We start from the raw sequence: 26,179 nt of genomic DNA, 5'->3' as shown, positions 1-26,179 counted from the left end.
GCTGCGTGCCAAAGAGCAAGAACACAACCTGCTATAAAGAGTTCTACTATATGCAGGATTTATAAAAATAATCAAATAAAATGGCAAGTAAAGTCACCGTTGCAATGTATGTCATGGTATGTGTTTACTATTAACCTCAAAAAAGGTGTACTGGTCTAAGATCCGGCATTTGAAATATACACCCTCATCTGTTATTTATTAGTGATAAGAAATAAATTTAAGATAATATTCACAGTGACACAGTACAAATAGTTTACCTAGTTAAATTGCAGCCAGATGCATTTTTCAAAATCTAGTAAACCATGTATATCAAAGGCAACTTAATTTAATTAAATTAAGCATAAAATACCTTTCATTTGACGTATTACACGACTAAATAGCTGACGAGGCATATATAAATAACATTCACTCACCTTATATCTGGCAACTCCATAGTTGCAGTGGCGAAAGGCAATCTTAACTTTTTTAATTCTGTTGGATATATTCTTAAAACTAGTGTCCGATTTTTTAATTAACTGATGAGGGAAACAGAATAAAAAAATAAATTATCATTTCATATTATCCGGTCGCAATTTAACTAAGCAACCTATTTGCCAATGTGAATATTTTCCATCAATTCTTATCCCTAATAAATAACAAATGAGGGTACATATTTTTATGCCGGATCTTGTACTATGCCGACAACAGGCTAATATATAAACACTGAGCCACTCATGCGCTTCATCAGTTATAGTCATCTGTTCATTGGATTTACTAGTCGTTCCTTATTGCTCAATATGAAGCTGTTTTTCCGTAAGTTTATATTGTTTTCATTGATATTAATTAACTTTTTCCATTGTAACTAATGAACGGCTCACGCAGGTTGTAATATACTTGTATAACAGTAAAAAAGAACTTTGCGAATGAAACATTATTTTAGACCATAATTGTTGTGAATTATTCTTATTTAGAGGGTCCCTTTTTCATACGTTTTTAGAGGAAATATTTCACCATACATAATATAATTCTGTCTAAAGTAAACACGTTTTACATCTGCATTCACAACTCATGATAAAATATATTTTTACTAGCTGACGCCGCGCGGTTTTACCCGCATGGTTCCCGTTCCCGTAGGAAAACGAGGATAATTTAGCCTTCCTCAATAAATGGGCTATCTCATACTGAAAGAATTTTTCAAATCGGACGAGTAGTTCCTGAGATTAGCGCGTTCAATCAAACAGACAAACAAACAAACAAACTCTTCAGCTTTATATATTGTATTTGCCAATAACATTCCCATAAATATGATCAATTATGATTTAATTGCACCTAAAATATTTGAACAATTTTTTTCTTGTGCTCTGCTTCCTGTAAATACCTATTATGTTTTGATTCGATCAGAAAGTAAATTCGCAGAAGAACTAAAATCATAGCTCAATGTGTGTAGCTGAAGTGGCAACTGGTCGGGCACATAGTTCAGAAATTCGATGGATGTTGTCTATCCTCTATCTCCATGTCCTATATCCAGGTTGAGGTCCATAAGCTGAAAATGTCATCACCATTCTGATGATGTGAACACGTCCACAGTCCCCAAAGTTATCTTATCACCCCACAAGACCCAATAGGTTCATAAAAGAAGAATATGACTCCACGTTTTGGTCACTGGATTGTGAGCATGTTAAGTAGGATTATACTAACACAACTAAACTAAACTAAACTTAACTTAAATAATCTTTGTAAACTAGTACTTCTGTAAGAAATAAATGGCTTTTTTATTTTTATTTTATTTATAAGTAGAATTACCAGCCCCGGTATAATCAGGCTACCAATCCAATCCAATCATAAAAGTACTAAATTATGTCTGGTCAGGTCTGTTTTATGATTATATGTTTTTTTATTTAGTTATCTTCAGTCTGATAGCGCTCGTCTTTGGAGTCGCCCAAGGACAAAGAGGCTGCATCTGCCCGGCTGTCTTCAGTCCAGTTTGCTCAACTACAGGAAAAACCTTCAGTAACAGATGCCAGTAAGTATAGTATGAACCATCCAGACTAATCCACATTCCACATCCATAGTAATATGTGGATTAGTATGGATTAATGCGCAAGTAAGTTTGTTTATCTGTCTGTTACTTTTTGTTTTGGTATTGAGTAAATAACTATATTTTTTGAGAAAAAACCGTTATTTTGAAATCTCAGACAGACACATATTTTTTTTTGTTTTGGTTTAATGATAATTTTAGTGACCTTTAGTATTTTTAAATGTTAAGTTTAAAAAAAATTTCTCATTTTTGCATGATTGAAATTCTCTCTCCCTCTTTAAATAGTTTTTCTTTTTTCCAGGTTAAACTGCGCAGGTGCTAAATTCAGGCGCAATGGAAAATGTTAAAAATAATAATTGTATAGATTTATAAGAATCGTAATTAATAAATGCATTAGGTTATAACTAGGGGGACAGTTAAGGGATCTCCTCATTGATTATGATTTTTTGGATATTCATATTACATGTGGCTAAAAGGGGAGTGAAATTTTGTATGTGAGTTAAGGTAGTAATTTCAAAATTGGAATTGTAGGACATATGTACTAATCATAAGAAAATAACCTTTCAGCTAATTGCTTATTAATATTTACCCATACTCAGTAGATATGGTAACAATTTCAATAAAAAAAAAATATTTTTAAAATTCTCTTTTATTTGATGCATCACACAATGAAGTTTGTAAAAGTTTTTTTTTTGAACTTTCCAACTTACCCCAAATAAGTGTATCCTATATTCAAATTTTACCTATTCGATACATCCCTGTATTTGGGTCACACCAGTTGATATGTGAGATTTCAACTGGATTGGTTAGGTATATTCGGAGAAAACAGACAGACATTAAAATGTGCGCGAGTGACATTATAAAAATTAACCGACTGCCAACACAAAAATTAACCTAAACTAAAAAGAAAAAAATAAAATCGTACCTATGTGCTACCTTCTGATCGGTTTGAAGGTGGCGCCAATCCAGTATTGTGTTTTAATTAAAGCCGTTTCTGAAAATACACAGAAATTTTGTAATTTAAACGGCTTGAATTAAAATATCACTTTATCGTCATTAGTTTAATTTAATAAACATCATTAGTTTAGATTAATTTTTGTTTTAAAGTCGGTTGATTTTTTTTTATCAACCCATATTCGGCTCACTGCTGAGCTCGAGTCTCTTCTCAGAATGAGAGGGGTTAGGCCAATAGTCCACCAAGCTGGCCCAATGCGGATTGGCAGACTTCACACACGCAGAGAACTAAGAAAATTATCTGGTGTGCAGGTTTCCTCACGATGTTTCCCTTCACCGTTTGAGACACGTCATATTTGATTTTCTTAAAATGCACACAACTGAGAAGTTGGTGGTGTATGCCCCGGACTGGATTCGAGGACACCCTCCGGAATTAGAGGCAGAGGTCATATCCACTGTGCTATCACGTATCTAATTATTATTAATAATATAATTTTAATAAACATTTTATCTCTTTGTAATACGAGTATATTTGTATATGTTGTAGACGGACTCAAATTAATCTCTGAGAAAGTACAAGTACTTATATTAGCTAACTGTAAGAGGAAGGGCCAAGGAACCTAATCTCAGGATCTACTGGTCCGATTTAAAAAATACTTTAGTGATAGATAGCCCATTTATCGAGGAAGGCTAAGGTTATATTATATTTTCAAAAAATTAGGGATCCTTCCTGAAACTCCAATACCGGCAAAGACGTACCGCCAAGCGATTTAGCGTTCCGGTATGATGCCGTGTAGAAACCGAAAGGGGTGTGGATTTTCATCCTCCTCCTTACAAGTTAGCCCGTTTCCATCTAAGACTACATCATCACTTACCATCAGGTGAGATTGTAGTCAAGGGCTAACTTGTAAACAATAAAAAAAAAACTCCAATAATGTAACCCAAGGTATACAAAAGTTTTCTTTTCTTTAGCGTGCGCTGCAAAAACTATTGATGTAAGAATAAAATAATGTACTACAACTTTGCAGAACACATAATTTTCTTCAAAAAGTATCGCGAAAGCATATCTATCTATCTTAAATATTTTAGCAGATATATGGTACCTTTTGTACTTTAATCAATTATTTAAATCATATACTAAAGTTTACGTCATTATTTACACAACTAAACTTAGATCCTTATCAAAAAGAATTACTTAATAATCAAGAGGATATTATGGAGATGGTCAAAGATGGATGCAATTTATGATTATCGAAGTAAACAAGTTATTCATGTTATGCGCGCTGACATTAAAAGCACAACCAACGTACCGACAGGGAATTCCTCCGATCTGATTACATATCAAATTATCCTCATTGCTATTTTCCTTAATATACAAAATTGTGTTGGTTAGTCCGTGTTTGTCCATTTAGTTTATATTAGTTTATTATATATTATTTTATTAATTAAAATTATATATTAATTTTAGCACCTATGAGACAAAAAATAATTGACGGCTCCGACTTATTTTTGAGCCGTGATAGCCTAGTGGATATGACCTCTGCCTCCGATTCCGGAGGGTGTGGGTTCGAATCCGGTCTGGGGCATGCACCTCCAACTTTTCAGTTGTGTGCATTTTAAGAAATTAAATATCACGTGTCTCAAACGGTGATGGAAAACATCGTGAGGAAACCTGCACACCAGAAAATTTCTTAATTCTCTGCGTGTGTGAAGTCTGCCAATCCGCATTGGGCCAGCGTGGTGGACTATTGGCCTAAACCCCCTCATTCTGAGAGGAGACTCGAGCTCAGCAGTGAGCCGTATATGGGTTGATAACGACGACGACGACTTATTTTTAGAGGAAGTGTCTAACTCATTAACAGCAAAAAATTTCGTATCAGAAAAGAATATATACTTATACAAAATTACAGAAAAAATCTTTTTCTCTGCAAAAACAGCACGATGCTTATTCAAAGTTAGGAACGAATATATAAATATTTTTTTCATCATTCATTTAAATAGTTGGTACAGATATATAACGGCATTATTGTCCGGTATGAATGCCGTTAACTAGAATGAGGGTTTCAATCTCATCTATTTTGAGAAGGACTGTCTGTATTTGTTTAAAAGCTCTGTATACATAATAATACTAGCCAAACTTCACAGCCCAACTCAGCAATGCTGCTTGCCAATGGGCACTACTATATGCAGGATTTCACACCCAAGCTATAAAAAAATAATTAAATAAAATAGCAAGTAAAGTCACCGTCGTAATTAATGTATGCCACGGTATGTGTTTACTATTAACCTTAAAAAAGGAATACTGGTCTAAGATCTGGCATTAGAAATAAATACCCTCATCTGTTATTTATAAGTGATCTACTCGTATAAATATAAAAATGTATCTTGAATCTTCTTAAGCGCAAATCTTGAGAACAACCGAACCGATTTTGCTAATTCTTTTTTTAGAATACTCCTTGTATTACTAGGGATAGGGTAGGAGTAGGGTAGGAGAAGGGTAGGGGCAGGCTAGGGGTAACGTAGTATAGGAGTAGGGGTTGGGAAGAAGTGCACGATAGTCAAAGCGACGCTTCGCAGCTTCGAAGGTCCGCTAGTAAGTGGTAGTAGAAATAGATGATAGATACTATTCACAGTGACACATTACAAATATGATACCTAAGGCAACTTAATACAATTAAATTAAGCTTTCATTTGACATATTATTATATGACTAAATAAAATCTCTTATCCCTAATAAATAAAAAAAGAGGGTACATATTTTTATGCCGGATCTTGTACTATGCCGACAACTGGCTAATATATAAACACTGAGCCACTCATGCGCTTCATCAGTTATAGTCATCTGTTCGTTGAATTAACTCATCTTTCCATATCTTAGTTCTCGATATGAAGTGGTTTTTCCGTAAGTATGAGTACAAATTATACTGTTTTTATTGTTTTCGATAAGCTTTTTCCAATGCAACTAATGGCCCGCTCTGGCTCAGGCTTCCAATCCAATACAATCATCATTATTAACAACCCATATTCGACTCATTGTAGAGCACGAGACTCCACTCAGAATGAGAGGGGTTAGACCTTAGTCCACCACGCTGGCCCAATGCGGATTCGCAGACTTCACATGCGTAGAGAATTAGTAGATAATTCTCAGGTAAGCAGGTTGCCTCACGATGATTTTCCGTTTGAGACACGTGATATTTAATTTTTTAAAATAACTGTAAAGTTGAAGGTGCAAGCCGCGAACAGGATTCTAACCTACGCCCTCCGAATCGAAGGCAGATGTCAAATCCACTAGGCTATCACGTCTCCAATCTAATCATAAAAGTACTAAATTCTAGGTTTGTTTTATGATTATATATTTTTTTTAGTTATCTTCAGTCTGATAGCGCTCGTCTATGGAGTAGCCCAAGGACAAAGAGGCTGCGTCTGCCCGTACAACTATAGTCCCGTTTGTTCAACGACAGGAAAAACGTACAGTAACAGATGCCAGTGAGTATACCTATAGTACAGCCTAAGCGTTTCTAGCTACCTGCTGGGCAATGTGACTAGACGGTGTCTGTGAGTGTCTGCCGCTACTTGTATGTGACGCACTGTGATTAGCCGTCATCTGTAGATTAGCCGTCAAAAATACCAGATAGATACTTGCGCGTTTATAATATTAGTGTGGATGGTTCGTGCTATACAGCCTTTCTTGATGAGTACTGTTTACCAACAGAGAAATTACAAAAACAGCAGGTAGCTAGAGATGCTTAAAGTCCTTTTCATGAAATAAGTCCCCCAGACGCGGCGCTAATGTCATAATGGCGCTCGTTGTCTTAATAGCGGTCTTATTTTCATTTGTGTAAGGCGCTGTCAATTTTACTTCAGGTTTCATGAAAAGGACTGTACAAACATGAACCGCACAGACAAAATATCCTTTCCGCGAATACTGGCCAGGCACGGCCCGTGTTTGTCAACGTCTGCGCAGCCGCGTTACGATAGATATAAAATACATTAATAAACACTGTATAGAAGAATATTATTTAGTCGTAGATACGAGTATAAAAGGACCTTAAATCGCTTCAGCAGTTGATTTTTGATAATTATTATAAATTAAAATAGAAGAATAAATACAGGGATAAATAGGGCCTTAAATAAACCACATGGTAATTATTATCCCGAAAGATTCAAGGTTGCGACGGGATTTGTGAAAAACAAACATTCACGTGAATCGATTCGGAGGTGTCCGCTAGTCTAATTTAACCTGTTAGTACTGACGTGTGGTCTTTCAGACACTTTGACTGTTTGGAAATTCTAGTTACATAAGTTAGCGATGATCAATCCTCTCTAGTTCCTCTCTCCTCTCTACCCCTCGTTACCCCGCAAGCGTTCGCTGAGAGTGGGTGTATCGGCGCGTGCAATTTCGGTGAGTTATGATTTTTATAAGATTGCGAGTGGTCTGTCAGACCACACGTCGGTACTTACGTAAATTTTTTGGACATGACTTTTTCAGATTACAATGTTTTTCTCTTTTATTTTGATTTAGTTATATTAATGGATAAGCTTAATACTTCGGGTATTAAAAGAAGAATTGATTAATTAAGGGCGGACGAAGTCGCGGACGCTCGCGACTTCGTCCGCCCTTAGACCTCTCTAATAGTAGTATTGCTGTAAAAATGGAATAACTTCTCCCGTTTTCCCAACATTTCCCTTCACTGCTCTGCTCCTATTGATCGTAGCGTGATGAAAAGTATACCTTAACCAGCCCAGGAGTATGAAGAATAATTAAAAGAGTTTTGTTAAAATCCGTAAAAGTAGTTATTGTTTTTATAACGAACATATAGACAGAGAGACAAACATTTTACTGATTGCATTTTTGGCATCAGTATCGATTACTAATCACCCCCTGATAGTAATTTTGGAAATATATTTCATGTACATAATTGACCTCTCTACAGATTAGTATTTTCAAATGTTACGTTAAAAAAGTTGTTGTTTTTGCATGATTGCTATTTAAAATATTGTTTCTTCTTTCCAGATTAAACTGCGCACGTGCTAAATTCAGGCGCAATGGAAAATGTTAAAAATAATTGTTTAGATATAAGAAACGTAATAAATACTACACTTTCTTCATGTTAATACAAAAAATACCTTTTACGAGGCTTAACACTAGAAAGACTGGCATTTTCTTTTACCTAAAAAGACCAACACCGTCATTTTGGCGCTAGTATATCTATCATCGTTTATATGAAATTATTGTTAGAATTAGTGCAATAAAATATGATTTTTGTTAAATAAATGTTTTTACTTCTAATCAGAGATAAAAATTTGTGCAAATTATTGTTTTTTTTGTGTATGTTGTAGGTAGGTGATATTTAATTACCTACTTAATATGCACATAACTGGTAAGTAGGAGATGCTCGCCCCGGACCGGATTCGAACGTACGCCCTTTGAATCGAAGGTAGATGTCATATTCACTGGGCTATCAGGGCTCTTGGATTCAGCTGTATGACAAAACATGTACTTACTCCTATGACAGGAGCGTAGGCTGACAAAACTACAGCTTTCATAACATATGTCTGGCTATCACAAGTCTAGAATATACCGAGAACACGGAGAGTGGAACGTAGAACTCAGTCTATAAGCACCTATAAGGTAATACAAAAGTCTTGAACTAATCGATACCTGCTTACAAATTTTCCTTTTCAACATTTTAAAGATATTAAAATAAATAAAGATATTATCGATACACGGCTTTGTTTGTACTCGTACCTTCTTATGTATGACTAGTAGACGCCGCGCGGTTTCACACGCGTGGTTCCCGTTCCCGTAGGATTACGGGGATAAAATATAGCCTATAGCCTTCTATTATATCCTTCCTCGTTAAATGGGCTATCTAACACTGAAATAATTTTCAAATCGGACCAGTAGTTCCTGAGATTAGCGCGTTCAATCAAACAAACAAACAAACTCTTTACCTTTATAATATTAGTGAATCAGATGTGAATTTTTACGTCTAAAATCTCTGTAATTGAATTTCATATTATATGTTTTTCGTATATAAACCCTGATATTGTAAATAACTTGAACACTATTTATTTCAAAATTACAAAAAAATATTATATTGAATATCCTCTTACCAAGCTCTTCCATTTGATGTATCACACAATGCAGTTTGCAATTTTTTTTTTTACTTTCCATATTGTCCTCCATGAGTGCCTTGACTTGCCCCACGGACATTTGGATGTACACGAGTGATCTTATAGAGGTTCCGTTTATGTGGTACGTACGTTCGGAACCCTAAAAACTGCGCCAAAGTGTCGCTGGAGAAACAATGCGCGCAAAAAGGAAATAGCAAACTAAATTAAGTTTTCTTGTTACTTTATAATGGAGTATGTAGTTAATATTTCGCAAGACTTATTTCATTATTCTACAAGTAATTTAATTTACTTTACTTAATTTATTTTTGACGGCCTCCGTGGCGCAGTGGTATGCGCACTGGATTTACGAGATTATTTATATAGATATAGATTATAAACAAACGTATTTTACAATTTAACGCGTATATATACACGTCGAATTGTTAACCTTCTCTTCGTTTTTCGTCGGTTGAAAATATACATAACATTTATTTGGAAACTTAATGACACTGATGTTTAATATTTTGAAATGTGAAGTTGAAAAAAACCTGTATATTAATATCGGTCTCGCATAATCATTATTTTATGAATATTATGTTTTTTTTTTCTACAGATTAGACTGTGCGGCTGAAAAATTCGGAAGCAATGGGCCGTGTTAAATATATATTTTTTTATCGTAGTTAACACTGAAGTCATTAAAGTTAATATGTTCTTACATATTAAGTATAATGACTTTCATTATTTTTAATTTACAAGGCTTTTATTTTTTTTAATGAAAGCCTTGTAAGAAATAATACAGGATACGTCACCTACGAGTATATATTGTCTGACCAAACCTTAGTTGCATATTTATTTATTTATTTAATAGCAATATTCATATCACCGTATCATGTAAAGGTCGCTGCATACGTAATTGGATTAGAACATAAGAACGCCCCATTAGTGCGTTGCGTCGTCGACGCGTCGTCGACGCTGGTGTGGCATACAACGCATTGACGCGTTGCGACGACGCAACGTAACACACTAATGAAGCATCTCTTGATCTTCCTTATGGAAACATCAAGTCAACGTCCCGTCTCTGATCCCGTGACGTATAAACTTTCGCGCGTAAAACTGTTATAAATTAAATTACATTTTTTTAATATTCTTTTTTATTTACCTTTGTAGTCCCGATATAATTTTATTTCATTACCTGCATGTTTTGCGTATATAAACTCTCACATAGTAAAAACGGCACTAAAGTGTCGCTGGAAATATAATGCACGCAATAAGAAAATAGTAAACTAAATTAAGTTTTTTTGTCACGTTATAATGGAGTTTGCAGTATATATTTCGCAAGGCTTTTTAACATGCTTCTAATATTAGTTTCACTTGTAACTAACTATGTAAGTAAGAGAATCTTGGATTCTCAATTTGACCCACTTTCCGATCTTCGATTAGGATAAAATTTTGCACACGCTCTGAGTTCTGATAACAATAACTAAGAAACATCATTACAAATCCAATATGGCGGCCTCCTCAAAATGGCGGACTGGCTGTTTGAAATCCGCCCACATGATGTGGATGTCAAATGAAAGGGTTTGCTGTAAGAAAAACGAAAAAGATAGTCACGTGACTTAAATTCAATATGGCGGACGTCTAAGATGGCAGACACTTTATTTGAAATGTACCCCCATGATATGGGTATCAAATGAAAGGGTTTGCTATTAAAAATACGAAAAGACTCCATTTGTAATTTTTAGTGCTTGCTAAAAGCGTGTTTTTAGTTTTTTAAACTATTATATTATTATTATTCTACTAGTACAGAATCGTGACATCCTCCGTTTGGATTTAATGTCTCTTTTTGGTTTCTGAAACAAAACCAGTCTTCAGAGGACATGCTAGGTCCTCTGAAGACTGGTTTTGTTTGGGACGAAAAATAGAGCAACACTAACTTATCTTGCAACACCATTAAATCTATTTCTATGCCAAAATTGACAAGACAGGTTCAGCGAGTCGAAAATGGGTAATTAATAAACAAAGGACATGTCCCAATTTTGTATGGAGGTTGGGCCTTTATTCCGAGCGTCAACTAAGCAGAACAAATTATGTTTATCTTAAAAGAACATAAATTATAGGGCCTAAAACCCAAAATAAAAAAAATGTTTGGAACACGCATTTTTTAATGAATTAAATATAATGTATTTTTTTTTATTAGCTAACAACATTAATTAAGAATTTTTATCATGGCAACATGTATGTAACTCACGCCCTGACAGATTGTCAGTGATCTTCGTCTTCTAGCGTTCGTCTATGGCGTTTTTGAAGATATTTAAGAATTTTTTTTGTTTAATGCTTCTCTGTCTACGATTTAATGTTTTTTTTTAACTTGTGTCTTATTAACTTTTGACAACATTACATGACAGTTCACACCGGATATAAATTCAATTCCAGGTGTTTTATTGGCTTTTTTGAACATTTTTACTGTATTGTCTATGGTTATTTTGTAGACAAGGGAGCGAAATAAAAAAAAATATTTATCTAATTAACGCGGGATCCAAAAATTCTGAAAATTATTTTCTCAACAGCAATTTGTATCTTCTATTTACAAAAAATACTATCGACCTGCTTATAAATTATAAATAACCGAATAATTAGCTATTACCCACGAACAATATTTCATCTTCAAACAAACTTTTATACCGAATTCCGCTCGTATATCGTAAATAATACAAAATAAGCATTTCAATCAATCAAATCTACATTTGGATGAAAATTCATCAAAATGTTTTTAATTTCAAAATGTATCTAAAGTAACACTTATGTATTACATAGACACATAATATGTATTATAATTTCCAGGAAACTTTCTACTTTAGTTAAGCCTCGAACTTGTGTCGCGAGTACAAACTGCAACTAACTATGTAATTATATTAAGCGGGAGGTGTTTTATGTACGTTTACGTAGCAAAATACACTTTCGTCATAATGACTTTTAATGGAATCCTTAAAAGAAAATCAGCTTTTTTTTATTAGTTTTTTTTTTCTTTACAAGTTAGCCCTTGACTACAATCTCACCTGATGGTAAGTGATGATGCAAGCTAAGAAGCGGGCTAACTTGTTAAGAGGAGGATGAAAATCCACACCCCTATCGGTTTCTACACGACATCGTACCGGAACGCTAAATCGCTTGGCGGTACAGTGTCGGCGGTGGTAAGTTTATTTTAATGGAAAAATAATAAAGGCATACCAATCCTCAGTAGAATTCATATTCAATATGATACAATCTCTATACCTATTGTTATATCAGCTTACTGTTTTATCTATGGCTGTTGATTACATGTGTAATAATATTTAATGGTGACGTCATTATATAAATAGTCCTTCCCGCTATTAATAAGATGGTTCTCATAATACATCATGTACTGTAATCCAATAAGCTCTTAAGGCGCTGCTACAGGGATCATAACACGATACATTATACGTTATAGATTGTCACATATAATGTTACATGTAAGATGACATGGGATATATCTAATCATAAAGAAACATAAATTAAAAAAAAAATATATTAAGGCTGACTAAATCATCTTAAGGCCGTCTTACCATACCCTTACCTACCAGTAACTTTAAAATTATGATTACTTCGTTTTCCATTTGACTGGTCTATACTCGTATTATGTCAAGACTCTTTTTCTTAGAAGAGAGTAGTAGTTCAGTAAAACTTCTAACTGAACCCAGTCAAAAGATACTGTTGTTTATGTAGAAAGGGAATCAAAAACTAAAGTCCTGTTGATATAAAATCATTTAATTTCGCAAGAAGAAATGTCTTATGGCGCAAGTAACAAATCATTCTGCAGTTAGGTACTATCTAATAAATTAGATTTAATAAGTCCAGAACTGCTTAACGGTTTTTTTGCCATGCTTATATTGCGATAGTATACGTTCTATTTAGTAACTTAGAAGAAGTAGCCCATACGTGGTTTAATATCTTCTAGTGAAAGTCCCATTAAAATCGGTTCAGCTATTCTGAAAATTAGCCCGGACAGACAAAAAGGCAGACAAACCTACAAAAATGTACTATAAGCACTTGTGAAAACAGTTATGAGTCTTAAATTTTTTTTTTTATTCTTTACAAGTTAGCCCTTGACTACAATCTCACCTCATGGTAAGTGATGATGCAGTCTAAGATGGAAGCGAGCTAACTTGTTAGGAGGAGGATGAAAATCCACACCCCTTTCGGTTTCTACACGGCATCGTACCGGAACATTAAATCGCTTGGCGGTACGTCTTTGCCGGTAGGGTGGTAACTAGCCCCGGCCGAAGCCTCGCAACAGCCAGACCTGGACAAATTAAGAAAATCTCAATCTGCCCAGCCGGGGATCGAACCCAGGACCTCCGTTTTGTAAATCCACCGCGCATACCACTGCGCCACCACATGGAGGCCGTCAAAACTTAAATTTTATTTATATGTATTGATGTAGTGACGTATTCTATCACTTACCTCATGTTTATGATCCTTTTTGAGAGGTCCGTGACCTCCGCCCGTACTTTGTACAGTGTTCATAGTCACTCGTTAACACACTCACAACATAACAAACATCTTGGATTTAACACTTTTTTGCATAAGTCAACATGTGCATTTTCAAAATGAGCATGTATTTCTTAACTTTTATCTAAATATTTTATACAGTGACAGTGTATATACTCTACCGTTAAATGGACAGTTATTATTGTAGGCACTGTTCAATTCAAATTCACAGCACTTTGTGATATTGATTTAATTATATTCCTTTGAGATTTCTCAGAAATGGGATCTTTTATTTTCGTCGCTATGAGTTTCGTACAGTTACTTGTTCAATATTTTTAGTTAATGTATAATTATACCATATAAATGTATACCATTATAATATAACATAATATTTACTGTTTTTAGGGTTCCGAACGTACGTAGTACAAAAACAGAACCCTTATCTCACTTGCGCATATTTTTTTATAATTAATGTGATTTAAGGAGTGTAGGAACTAGAAAAGACATAAAACTTAACAGTTACATAAAGCTTTTTAAATAATGTTTGCGTTACAAAGCAAATTAAACTAGAAATAAATTAAAATTTAAGAACACATTTTAAATTAAATTAACATTTTACAATAACTAATGACTTTTATTTAAAAAATACTTCAACATGTAGCACGACAGCGTTTGCCTAAAATTCAATTAAATTGTTACAAATCCAAATTGTATTTATCTTGTTTCATTTAGCAGTTCCTATAGTTCTTCTCCTAAATGAGATCTAAGACGTGGTTTTTTATTTTGTCATCGAAGATAATTACGCAAATTTACCAAATTAGCAGACACCCGCGTGAATCCCTCTGACCCTTTAAAGAACTTCTGAGAACCCTGACATTTCCAACAATTATCTTCATATTTCATACAATTTACAGAAAATCTAAACAAATCATATACATACCATATACTTACAAATTACTTTAACTAGTGGTGGAAACCGCATGGAAATTGATTTAGTAATTTTTGAGTTTATCGCGAACAATCAGATAGGTAGACACGGCGGAATACTTTGTTTTATAATATGTTTTATTGGAGTCAAATCGATGGTCAGTAGGATTGTAATTTAGTTTTCAGGAGTTGAGCCAAACATACCATATCAGAATAGCGTATCCTGTTTAATTTTTTATGTCTACCATTTAAATTTTTGAATAAAATTTTGCATTTTAGGTATACGATTTCCCTTTTTTAAAGCCGGCTTAACGAAAGCATGAATGTATCCGGTCCCTGAAACAATTGAAATAATACACGCTCCTTCCCTTTGTTATTCTTACTACGGACCCTAAATCGCTAAGAATAATATGGGGTATAAGTGTAAGCCTGTGCTTTACAGTGCAAAAAGAAAATAAAACTGACAAAAAACAATAACTTACATGAGTTATGGCACTTTTTAAGAACTTTATAGTTGTAATTAATAATAATTAATAGCGGATTCTTTCGGAAGGATATATTTGATCTGTAATTATGTCATTCAAATTATTTTATCAAGTCATAAACTTATCGAGGCCATAGTGACACTGTTGTCGCACTTTTAGAAAAATGTTTTGCAAATGGCTTTGCAAACCTTTGTGAAGTTATTGCCAGTTTTTAGAGTGTGCATTTGTTTTAACAGTCTTCTTTACGAACTAAGTAGCAGGCTTATTCACTATTTTTGACGTATGCTAGTTGACATATACAAAGTTGAGATTCTATGTAAAAATGTCATCCGGTGCTAACTTGTGGATATCACACTGTAGATAAATGACTTTTTGTCAGTTGGTTATAAGTTTATTTCAATAGGTTGATAATAAAAACCAAAATAGTCAATAGGCCAGCAGGTCCAAAATTGTCGTTCAGACTACTTATATATTATATATTATTGATGTTCATCAAATATTGATCATGATCATTAAAAATCGTAGTAGGTACAATTAATTACTTGCATTTTATTTATTTCATTGTAATATATAGACTGGCTTATACTCCACTGATCCCCCATCCATATATAGATAGACATTACATAAGAAATTCTTTGATAAAGTCTCCAACATAAATAAATATAATCCTGTGCTGACCTTTCCTGTTTTCTATTACATCACACAAAAAGCGGAAAACCTTCATTTACATATCAAAATGTGGAAATACTATCCGGTCAAAGTCCCTTACTTAAATATCATAGGCCTAGTGGTTTTGTCGGCTTTGTAAATTGAAATTTAAATTCATGAGTAAATGATACAGTATGACATTTATCATCATTAGCAGACCTTTGGTGCCAAACTTCCCCTCCTCTTGAAGAGGGGATATGGAGCCTATACCCACCACAATTTTTTAACGACTACTATCATGATAATGATAATAACCGACGGCTTAGCATTCTCCCCGCGGCATCGCAACGCCAACAAGTAGTGTTGAGGGTTGAGGATTTTTATTAAAAAAATGGTAAAACATTGAAAAGTTCAGAATCACCCCGTGGTATAAAGTATAGGCTATCTACTCGACTAATGAGGCAGTTGTGTGATTATTTTGAGATAGGCGGGGAGAATGACATGAGTGGAGAAGTAGAGTGTAGTGGAGGTAGTGTCAACTAGTTTTAAAAGACGTCTTAAACCCTACACACAACGGTCACAAGTGCGAGACTTACATAAAGGTTATTCTTTGCCACTCGAGTGTCAAGTAGGTTTTTGTTCATATGTAAGATCACTGCTATGAATTAAATCTACGATATATTATAACATGGTAATCTTTTAATACTTAGAATCCAGTAGCTAAATTAATACCTTCGAAAGAAAATTAGAAAGAAAGATAAAATACTTAGAAAATGGCTATATAAGAGCATGGACTTAGTTGAATATATACACGACGTAGAACTGGAACAGTGAATAAAAGGAACATATCAACTAAGCTGATATCCTTTGGAAATAGTAAGGACAATATATTTCCACCTACGGTAAACTCCGAGAGTTGGAGGTAGCACTCCAGTGAAAACAACGTAATCTCAAAAGTCAGCACGAATTTCCTTTATACAACTAGAGATAGGGTTGGAAAATTCTAGTGATTTGTTATTTTATTTCCCTACAAGTGAGTGCCTGCAAACACAGCTAGTATTTGGTCCAGTGACCTAAATGGCTTCCGATTACAAGGTTCTGGGTTCGAGTTCTATATTTGAAGTTCGGGCAATGTTATATTGAGCTTTTCTTCTTCCAAAAAGAACTCACCGAGTTAGGATGTTATCCTCGTGCGAGCAATTTTTAGCTGTTCACACTATAGGGATAATGCCAATTATAATGGCATTTTTTTAACGTTTGAAGCTTGTTGAAAGTGGATAACGGTCGTTATAAAAGTCCCAACCATCGACACTTAGAACCATTGGAAAATCAAAATTCATTTATTTCAAATAGGCTTAGATTACAAGCACCTTTGAAATTATTTCAAGTTAGTATTTTACTATCTGCAGAGACTCTACCATCGTTTTTTCATAAGAAGTGACGGCAACAGACTCAATAGGCTACTTTACATCGCGGAAAAATCAATGGTTCCCGCGGGATTTGTAAAAAACTGAATCACGGGCGTCTGCTGGTATAAAATAATTAAGCAGACGCTTTAGTGGGACAATACTTTCGATAGGCGATAGTTTCCTTATGCAATCCATGCATCCAGCACGTCAGATAAGGATAAAGTGAATTAGTTGATAGCTAAAAGGTGTGCATTTCGATAATCTAACGATTTGACCGTAACTTAATGGAATGGGAGGGTTCTAAGTTACAATACAAAATCCTTGTATTTCAGTAACCGAGCCTCAAGCGCGGTTAATTTTTTACTTATTTTGAACGAAATAATCACAAAAATAAGCCGAAGTAATCAAAATTGCCTTTATAGTCTGCAGTTTTTTTCCACCCACAAAAAAGTACATAACCATTTATCATCATCATCATCATACCAGCCGATGGACGTCCACTGCAGGACATAGGCCTTTTGTAAGGACTTCCAAACATCACGATACTGAGCCACCCTGATGTCCCTGATGTCGCAGTCCACCTGGTGGGGGGTCGGCCAACACTGCGCTTACTAGTGCGGGGTCGCCATTCCAGCACTTTGCACCTCAACGTCCATCGGTTTTTCGAACTAAGTGCCCCGCCCCATTTATATTTCCTATCGTCTAATCTACCAAAAGCCCGTGATAGCCCAGTGGATATGACCTCTGCCTCCGATCCTGGAGGGTGTGGGTTCGAATCCGGTCCGGGGCATGCACCTCCAACTTTTCAGTTGTGTGCATTTTAAGAAATTAAATATCACGTGTCTCAATTGGTGAAGGAAAACATCGTGAGGAAACCTGCATACCAGATTCTTCTCTGCGTGTGTGAAGTCTGCCAATCCGCATTGGGCCATTGTGGTAGACTATTGGCCTAACCCCTCTCATTCTGAGAGGAGACTCGAGCTCAGCAGTGAGCCGAATATGGGTTGATGACGGAATCTACCAAATCTAATCGTTCCGCATGACGCTTTAGTAACTACAAATTTAGCCTCCCGCGTTCCCCTGTATTATTGTTTCTGACTTAAAATAACATTAGCGACAACCCTAAGCTTAAGAGCATGACTATCCGTTGGGACACGGTGATGTTCCGGAAGTTTCCAATTAAAATGGGACTTTAGAATTAGATTTCAGATGCTGTTGCTTACTCAACAAAATTGCTATAGCACTAAGAAACTTTAAATACTAAACACATGTGTGGGACTTTATTTTGCATACACCTATTAACTAAATTAACTAAATGTTATAGTAATTTAAAAAAAAAGATACTTGTGCGTCTCGAGACGCTCGACAGAACTGCTGCCGTATGCATGATGCACGCCATTGACGATCAATTATTCTCACGTTTCTGCAGCACCCACTATAAATGATCGTGTATTGGTCACTGCGTGCATGACGGTTCGACTTATGAAACGTCTTCGATGTCGTTTGCGCTGCAGAAACGTGAGAATAATTGACCGTCAATGGCTGACTTGAGAGACAGACAGAGTGGCGCCGTAACCCGTTACGTTACGAAGCGAAGACAGTTTACTGATGTTGATACAGCTAGGCTTGTTTATTTTGCGTACTTTCACAGCGTAATGTCTTACGGTATTTTATTGTGGGGCAAGGCTGCCGATATACAATCTATATTTGTACTTCAAAAAAGAGCAATTCGAGCAATATATCAATTAAAATCACGCGAGTCCCTTCGTCAAAAGTTTAAAGAAATAGGTATACTAACAGTAGCCTGTCAATATATATATAACAGTATAGTATATGTAAGACAAAATATTAATTTGTACAAACGAAAAGGAGATTTAAACCCACGTCTTACTAGACACGGGCATAAGTTAGTTATTTCTGCATATCGTCTCCAAAGAGTAAAAAAATCTTTTGTAGGTTTGGGTGTACTCTTTTATAATAAGATCCCCAAGACTGTGATGGACCTGCCAATGCATAGCTTTAAGCAATGTGTTAAAAAACATTTACTTAGTCGAGGGTACTACAACATTGATGAGTTCCTTAATGATAAAGATGCTTGGAGGCCGTTGGATCAGCTTCCACCTTCACACAGAAAGTAAAACTATAAGAAATGTAAACAGTAATTGTTATTAATTGTAAATTATAATACTGTATGACTTTTTCAAAAGAGCAACTGTTGAGTTTCTTGCCGGTATCTTCTCAGCAGAACCTGCCTTCCGAACCGGTGGTAGAATCTTTACAAATAGTCAACTGACGTGTCAAAAGTGCTTGTAAACTGAGCCTACTTGAAATAAATGATTTTTGATTTTTTTTTTGAGCGGTTTACACTCCAAAAATAAGTGATCACTACAAAAACTCTTTAATTTCTTTAGTTATACTTTATGTAGTTCATTCAAAGAAATCTTCTGAGCGTACCAGACCCAGGGGACTGAGAGATGAAGCACTATTCGAATAGGTACGAGTTGACAGGTGACATTTTTCTTAGCTATATGGAAAGTAATATTTTTAACATGAAAATTGAACCGACTTCAAAGACGTAGGTATTTTAGTTATTTTGATTTTAACACAAAATTACTGTATCGAATTTATAATTCTTTCAAACAAAAAAACTTTCAAAATTGGTTAATAAATGATGAAATTATGTGGTTGAAAAATCAATAAACAGATGGTGGATTAAAGAAATAATTCGTCTATTTAATTTATAATCTAAGTCTATAATATAAAATCTAAGGACGAAACCCGCGACTTCGTCCGGAATTTACATTTTCACAAATCCCACGGGATCCATGGATTTTTTTGGTATAAAAGTAGCCAATGTTTTAATCCAGACTCAGATCCAGAATCTATCTCTATTTCAAATTTCAGGTGATTCGGTTCAGTAGCCGAGGCCTCAAAGAGTAACAAACACTCATACCATCAAAATCATAAGGTTCTCGTAAATTTCGTGAATTCAAAGATTTTTTCGGGATAAAAAGTAACCCATGTGTTAATCCAGAGTAAAATCTATTTCCATTCCACATTTCAGCCAAATTGATTCAGTAGTTGCGGCGTGAAAGATTAACAAACATCCAAACATCCATACAAACTTTTGCGTTTATAATATTGATTATAATATAGGATCAATGAAGTGAATTGAAAAAAATAATATTTCAGTATTGGATAGTTAATTTAGTAATGAAGGCTATCGGCTGTCTAACATATAGCATGCATGTGAATCCGAGGGGCACCGCTAGTTATTTAAATACTAACAACCACTTCGATCTCGAAGCTTTTATTCAAGTTCCAAAGTTGTTTTGTTTTTTTTTTTCAGGTTGCGTTACAGTTCCTGCCAACTTTGGCCAACTTCTAACTTTTGCGAGTCGTTGGCTTGAATACAAAAAGCTTGGCCATTGGATTTTTATTGCTATCGACGAGAGTGGATTGCTAATTACAACGAAACAACAGTTGTTATGTTTATGTGGCTACGACAGGAATTGTCTCATTAATAAATTTATTTTGTAGAAGTTTTCAGAATTAAAGTGTTGGGAATGAACTTGAGTAAAAAGGTTGAAGCTATGAAGTTAGATGAGGACAAAATCCGACATAAATTAAGAAATTTTGAGCAAATACGAAATAATTGCGAGAGTCAAGTTGAGGCTATGTCTTATCCCCATATTCCCATGGGAACGGGAACTACGCGGGTGAAACCGCGGGTCGTGTGCTAGTATTTTGTAAAGCCTGTTAAATGTCATTGGAGCAGCGTGAGGGTCTGAAACTAAGCTCCTTATACTCTCTCCAATTAGAAATGAGGCCTCCATAATTATAGAAAATTTGAAAAAAGAGTCGCGAAGCTGAAGTGGCAATAGGCGGGTCACATAGTTCAAAGGATGGACGTTGGACGTTGGGGTCCCAATGTGCTAGAATGGCGACCCCGCACTACAAAGCGCAGTGCTGGTAGACCCCCCAGACCAGGTGGACTGACGACATCAAGCGAGTCGCAGGATGCAGGCGGCTCAGTATCGTGATGTTTGGAAGTCTCTACAAAAGGCCTACGTCCTGCAGTGGACTTCCATCGGCTGATATGATAATGATGATGATAAATATAATTAAGAAGGAAAGTAGCACAAGATTTCTGACGTATTTTTCAACAAGCATGAAAAGACAATGTAAAAACATCGAGGCTATACGATATTTCGAAGAGGTTTACGTACACCGAACAATCTGTTTTGGGTTAGGACACTCCTTTTTGTTTTTGTCGAGCTAAAATATGCATAGGTATCGGCTTACCCTGCCAAACTACCAGCATTACCTTGATACAAAGCAACCGACGAAAGTACTAAAATCTTATATGTGAGACATTTTTGTGTCTGCTCTACATAACAAATTGCGCAAATCCCAAAATAAATTTTAAAGTTTTATGAATTGTCCCTGAAAAACGAATTTTATGTCAGTCTATCCATCATATTACAAAAACATTGATATATTTACAGATTGGCTTATCAGATCTTTATCGTAAATAACAACCTCTTCGATCACATCACATCATCATTCGACAACAAAAAAAACGGCATCTTATTCAACTAACTATATTTTAGAAGCTAAGCTATGAATGCTATTTCCCAGTCAGACAGATGTCGGGTGTTAAAAAAATCAGTTCTTGTAAACAAACGTGCAAGATAATATATTCTAAAGACGGTTTATAGATAAAATAGATACTAATAAAATCCTTCCCTTCGTTAATCGTAGCCAAACAGAAAGGAAAAGTGATTCGGTGTGGTTTATGTTTAATACTTTCGTTTGCCAACCGTTTAGGTGTGGTATCCCGTTCAATACTTTAGCTTGCTAATCGCGCCAACTTGGGCGGATTTCTACTGATAGGTATTAATTAAGGCACGAGAGATAGCGTTTTTAGTTTGATTTTAATTTGTAAGGCAGTCATTACGCTTTCATATATTTGTGATTTTACTGACCGCTAGGTGTTAGGATATCAGTGGAATATAAAATAAAAATATATGTATTCTTATTTATTAAAAAAAAAACAATATGTCTACAATCAATCAATACTATGTATTTATGAGTATAAGACCTGTCTCATACAATGCAGGAAAAACACCGTGAGGCATGCAAACACAACACAATACCTGTAATTTTTCTTAATTATCTACGTGTGTGAAGTCTACCGATCCGAATTGTGCCTGCGTGGAGGACCTAGTCTAACCTCTCTGATTCTGAGAGGAGACCCGTGCTTAAAAGTGAGCCGAATATAGTTATATGTTAAAGATGAAGAAGATACATAAAATTGAAAAAGAAGAAAATGTTGAGAAAATAATCAATATCAGTGTTTTTTTTCTATAGCATTTTTACGTCTAATGCTTGTAATAACCTAGTCTAATAAATATATTATAATAATAGTCATCACACTAATCACACTTCACACTATCACGAAAAAGGCGAAAGTTTGTGTGTAATTGTGTAAGTGTGAAAGTGTGTAAGTATGTTTGTTCCTCTTTTACGCTGCGGTTACTGAAGCGATTTGGCTGAAATTTGGAATGAAAATAGATTTTACTATGGATTAACACATAGGCTACTTTTTATCCCGGAAAAATCCATGGTTCCCGCGGGATTTGTGAAAAACTAAATTCCACGCCGACGTCCGCTAGTAGTATAATAAATTCTACTGGCGGCTGTGTCTGTGGTATCGCAACCGTGTAAAATTTCAAAACTGAAAGACTCTCATCCTATTCTCATCTTGTACCACACTCAGCAGAAGCGTTTGACGATAAAATTCAACACGGACACCAAGCAATGGAAGTTGAGAAGTTGTTAATACCACAGCGCCGCTTTACCCTCACGCTTCATAATACATTTCGGATTTATCCGGATTAAAACGGAACATCTCCGAAGGGAATGAATGTCTTTCCCCATTAATATAGGTATTGAGGTTGAAGGTCCCGTTATATTAAATTATATCACATATATAAAATGAATTGCTCTTCTTTAATCTCGCTATGATTCGAAAACGATTTGACCGATTTAAATAACACTTTTTTATATAGAAAGGTGAAATTTATTTTCATCGCTTCAATTGATTCTATCGCATATCACATGTCGCATTATTCCTGGCCACGTAGTAGGGGCAAAGTAAAGGCGCTCGGCATAGCAACCGATATCAAAATGGCGGTGCCTATAGTTTTACGTGTTCTTCTTCGTACAGTGCCATCTCCTATCGGAGGTCAGCAATCATTAAGGCTAATTTAACTTTGTTCACTGCTGCCCGAAAGAGTGATCTGGTACTCATATTAAACCATTGGCGTAAGTTCTTGAGCCAAAATGTACGTCTATGACCAGGCCTTCGTTTCCCCTGTATCTTTCCCTGGATAATAAGCTGGAGAAGGTGATATTTGGAGTTTCGCATTATATGACCCAGGTATTCGAGCTTCCTCCTTTGGACTTGTTTTACGAGTATAACCTTGAATTTAAAAAATATTATTGGACTTCCTTTTCCCTTTTGAATGTTAAAAAAATTTTACATCCGATTTTAAAATCGAAAAGTCATATGACACAATTGGTATTGTTAATTTTGTACAACATTAACTCTGTTATTACATAACGGAAGTATTAAAATATCATCATCATCATTAATAACCCATATTTGGCTCACTGTTGAGCACGAGTCTCCTCTCAGAATGAGAGGGGTTAGGCCTTAGTCCACCACGCTGGCCCACACACGTAGAGAATTAAGAATAAGAATTAATTAATTAAAAATTTCAGGTATACAGGTTTTCTCACGATGTTGTTCCGTTTGAGACAATAACTAATTTCTTAAAATGCACTGACTGAACTGCAACTGAAAAGTGCATGCCCCGGACTAGATTCGAACCTACGCTCTCCGAATCGAAGCCAGAGGTCATTAAACATATTTTATTACTAGCGGACGCCCGCGACTTCTTCCGTGTGGAATTTAGTTTTTCACAAATCCCGCGAGAACCATGGATTTTTCCGGAATGAAAAGTAGCCTATATGTTAATCCATAGCAAAATCTATTTCCATTCCAAATTTCAGCCAAATCGCTTTAGTAGCTGCAGCGTAAAAGAGGAACAAACATACTTACACACTTACACACTTTCACTCTTATACCCTTTCACACTTATACACAAACTTTCGCCTTCATAATATTAGTGATTTATTTTATTTAGGAGAATAAAATATATTTCCTAATATCTACTACAATCAGCTCCACATTTCTATACTATTATAACTGTCTAAATATGCTTAGCTTCTTGAAGGAAAATTGTCTTTACATAGATTTGAAATGTCATTACTTTAGGCAAATAATAATTTGAGATAACCTGAGGGTAGATTAGGGTACGGAGCGCTAATGTCATTTGCGTCTTTGATTCCAGACACAGGCAATTAATTGAAGTTATACCTAAACTTGGCAACAATTTAATAGTAACAAGTTACAATTATGTATCTCTATAAAGGATTATCTCTCTCGAAATTTGGGAATGTCCTTGTCATAAAAATTGGTTTCTTCTTTTCTATACAGCCCAATTTTGACTTTCACGAACATCCTACTAATATTATAAACGCGAAAGTTTGTATGGATGTTTGGACGTTTGTTACTCTTTAACGCCGCTACTACTGAAACGATTTGGCTGAAATTTGGAAAGGAAATAGATTTTACACTGGACTAACACGTACTTTCCCGAAAAAATCCATGGTTTTCCGAGATTTGCGAAAACTGATGATTTTGATGATATGTCTTTCATATCTCTTTCATTTCTTTCTTTATTATGATATCTCTTTCAGGCCCGACGAATGAACCAAATTAGCTGAAATTTGGTATTGAGATATATTATAGTCTGAATTAACACATAGGCTACTTTTTATCCCGGAAACAACAAATCCCTCGGGAACCCTTTAAATCCAGGGTTCCCGAGGGATTTGTGAAAAACTAAATTCCACGCGGACGAAGTCGCGGGCGTCCGCTAGTTTTATATAAAAGCTGTTAAAAACTATGTCCCCAATAGCTGTCTTGCGATTGGCTGATTGCGTAACTGTCAAAACGAAGCTTAAAACAACACAGCCAAATCCGTCCAGCAGTTCAAACAAAGGATGGACCACAAACTATAATATTTGTTTTGTTTTTATTAACGGTGACGGTTTTATGACCATTAGTTATGTTAGATGATAACTCTCCACTAATTGGCTCCATCGAACTAACAAAATCGCTTTGCGGTACGCCTCCGCCGGTAGAACGGTATTAACTAGCTGCGGTCGAAGCTTGGGAGGAATATCCAGAAACGTTTTCGTTCGAAAAGATCGGTTTCTGAATTGAGCCAACCGCAAATCTATTTTAGGATTCCTTTTGATAAGCCTTATTTATAGAACATAATGCAAGATTGTTTACATTTACTGAAATAGAAAAATGTCTAAAACTGTCTTGTGACGAAATAATGGATATACGATAGGATTATTTCTCTTTTCGTTTTGTAAATACTCTTAAATTGTTTAAATTCTAAGGCTTGTAAGTCCATTTAAAGGAGAATGGCGAGATTGCATGTGTTTTGGGACTAGCTGATAGAAGTAGCGTGCATAATGGAAACCTAATAATAGTTGTATATCGTGATTAAACTAACAAATAAGTAAATGGTAAGCAGTCTTAAAAAGCACGGAAAAAAGATATACCATAAATTAGTAGGTACCCTTTTTACACATAAATGTGAAAAACACCACCGCTGACATACAACTGCGTGATTGCTTCAAAAATACGACAAGGCGTTTTTGCAGACGACTTTTTTGTTAACAAAATGCACTTTTTTTCTTTTGATTCCCGTTCTGTAAAATCTCAATATTTTTTTACAAGCATCTTACAATATAATAGTTTTAATCAATACAAATGTATGAGTGTACGACACTTCTGAGTGTGACTCCCACTTTCGCCAACCTCCTTTTTATTATTTATTATTCAGTACTATTTAGTTCTAAATTACGATGCGAGATTGTAACAAAAAAAAAACGAGGATCGTTAGGTGATTTTTCTCAGGCTGGGATTGTAACACTTTCGAAGAAAGCCTTAATGCAAAGCTTCC

At 35.2% G+C, this 26,179-nt stretch overlaps 1 protein-coding gene and 2 long non-coding RNA genes across 5 annotated transcripts in view; 2 read left to right on the top strand and 1 right to left on the bottom strand.

Annotated features, from left to right (window-relative positions):
• Positions 1-26,179, bottom strand: part of LOC112043186 (inactive dipeptidyl peptidase 10) — a 353,564-nt gene that overhangs the window by 194,784 nt on the left and 132,601 nt on the right. Inside the window, exon 2 of one of the 3 annotated variants that reach the window (XM_052885663.1) lies at positions 13,571-13,858. The exons of 1 other annotated variant lie outside the window; for it this stretch is intronic. In XM_052885663.1, coding sequence (XP_052741623.1) covers positions 13,571-13,633 — 63 coding nt within the window. In that variant the 5' untranslated portion in view covers positions 13,634-13,858. Of the gene's footprint in view, positions 1-13,570; positions 13,928-26,179 lie in introns of those variants that run through there. One more of the 3 variants, XM_052885669.1, reaches the window with a different exon arrangement.
• Positions 660-2,659, top strand: LOC128198767 (uncharacterized). Its single transcript, XR_008251471.1, has 3 exons — positions 660-792; positions 1,882-2,002; positions 2,319-2,659. It is a non-coding gene; the product is annotated as an uncharacterized LOC128198767 (long non-coding RNA).
• On the top strand, positions 5,799-8,697 carry LOC112053251 (uncharacterized). The gene is made up of 3 exons (XR_002887368.2): positions 5,799-5,873; positions 6,337-6,457; positions 7,986-8,697. It is a non-coding gene; the product is annotated as an uncharacterized LOC112053251 (long non-coding RNA).

Source organism: Bicyclus anynana, chromosome 2 (genome assembly GCF_947172395.1).
Source record: "Bicyclus anynana chromosome 2, ilBicAnyn1.1, whole genome shotgun sequence".
NCBI classification, from domain to species: domain Eukaryota; kingdom Metazoa; phylum Arthropoda; class Insecta; order Lepidoptera; family Nymphalidae; genus Bicyclus; species Bicyclus anynana.
Note: the sequence above shows the minus strand (reverse complement) of the source record. Positions and strands in the feature narration are given on the sequence as shown.